A 1,266-nucleotide genomic window follows, 5' to 3' on the forward strand; every position below is an offset into this window, starting at 1 on the left:
TTTTTTTTTACTATTCTCATCACATTCCATATCAGAACAGATCCTTTTTTCCAACATTATACCAAAACAAATGTGGAAATAACCATAAAACATAGTTTGACAATCCAGAGCTACTATGTAGTGAACTTCAGGTTTGAGAACAACCCTGCGATCATAGTGAGACACAGAGTAAAACAATGATTCTGGTGCCGCAAAGCACCCGTAAGAGAAGCAAACTCAACACAAACTGAGAGACGATGTACAAAATGTTTAACAGCAAACTATAGCTAATTGATGATGAAAGGCAAGCACTGCATGGCATGACTGTGCGCTAAAGTTCATCAACATCAGGACTTGACAAGGGACACACCAAAACTATGTCCATTAGCAAGGTAGAAAATACATTACAATAATCAATAACAGCGGTCTGATATTTTTAGCTCTTCTGACAGATCATCAATAGCAGCTATGAATAAGACATCTCAACACAAGTTGTGTCCAGATACACAGAAAAGCTATGGCATCGCCAAAAAATATAAATGGTTCAAGGACAAAAAAAAGGCAGGAAAAGAATAGATATGGTTTCTTACATTGCCAACAAAGACTGATCGAGAATCCACCTCCTCCTTGCTTGCTTGATTTGCTGCCATGCTTGCAGGATCTGCACGAAACAATCAATTGAGCATACGATGCAGTGAAGAGAAAAAAACAGCCGATTCGAACAAACTTCAATTACAAAGATCAACTAGAGCACTACCAAAAAAGAAAAATCCATCATCCAGAGAGAAGACATCACCATAGAATCCAGTGTTTCTAATTCCACTCAAAACGGATTCCGACAGAGCAAATTCAGAAAAGATCCAAACGCCCAATAATAACCTAAGGCGTGACAAGAAGACACGGTGAAAACGAGATAAAACCTTGAACAGCACCCATCTCCTTCTCCACTTTTGCCTGCATCTCGCGAAGTGCCGCGGCCTCTTCCTCCATCTCCTTCAGTCGCTTCTTCATCTCATCTAGCTCCTGGCGTAATAAAAATCAAAACAACGAAACCAATCACAGATAAATACACACAAAATGAGACGATTCAATCGCGAATACTATCCAATTCCCAACAAAATACGGAGAGTGAAACGGGAAGAGAGAAGGAGACCTTGACGGCATCTTCATCGGCGGCGGACATGACGACGTCTGGATTCGGAGCCTCCATTTCGGCTTCGACATCGGGGATTTCTCCTCCATATACCTCATGCTCCTCTTCCTCCATATTCTCGCTGCAGAAGAGCG

At 41.4% G+C, this 1,266-nt stretch overlaps 1 protein-coding gene across 2 annotated transcripts; it reads right to left on the minus strand.

The window, feature by feature from the left end:
* Window positions 1-6: 6 nt before the first annotated feature.
* LOC104814766 (polyadenylate-binding protein 2-like) lies at window positions 7-1,260 on the minus strand. Of its 2 annotated transcripts, XM_010542946.1 has the most exons (4): window positions 1,133-1,260; window positions 900-1,002; window positions 570-640; window positions 7-145 (listed from the first exon to the last, which is right to left on the minus strand). In XM_010542946.1, the coding sequence occupies exons 1-4, from the start codon at window positions 1,244-1,246 to the stop codon at window positions 128-130; spliced, it is 306 nt and encodes a 101-aa protein (XP_010541248.1). In that variant the 5' UTR covers window positions 1,247-1,260; the 3' UTR covers window positions 7-127. The 2 variants fall into 2 exon arrangements, with proteins under 2 accessions (XP_010541248.1, XP_010541247.1); XM_010542945.1 differs by lacking the exon at window positions 7-145 and having other exon boundaries at window positions 390-640.
* Window positions 1,261-1,266: the final 6 nt, after the last annotated feature.

Source organism: Tarenaya hassleriana, unplaced genomic scaffold (assembly GCF_000463585.1).
Source record: "Tarenaya hassleriana unplaced genomic scaffold, ASM46358v1 Cleome2171, whole genome shotgun sequence".
Lineage (NCBI taxonomy): Eukaryota > Viridiplantae > Streptophyta > Magnoliopsida > Brassicales > Cleomaceae > Tarenaya > Tarenaya hassleriana.

Excerpts from the sequence above, each read along its gene's own strand:
- LOC104814766 (XM_010542945.1), bottom strand. The coding sequence starts at position 1,246 with ATGGAGGAAGAGGAGCATGAGGTATATGGAGGAGAAATCCCCGATGTC. Across the intron at positions 1,003-1,132 it reads CCGATGAAGATGCCGTCAAG|GAGCTAGATGAGATGAAGAA; the intron begins GTCTCCTTCTCT and ends TTATTACGCCAG. Across the intron at positions 641-899 it reads GGAGATGGGTGCTGTTCAAG|ATCCTGCAAGCATGGCAGCA; the intron begins GTTTTATCTCGT and ends TGTTTCGTGCAG.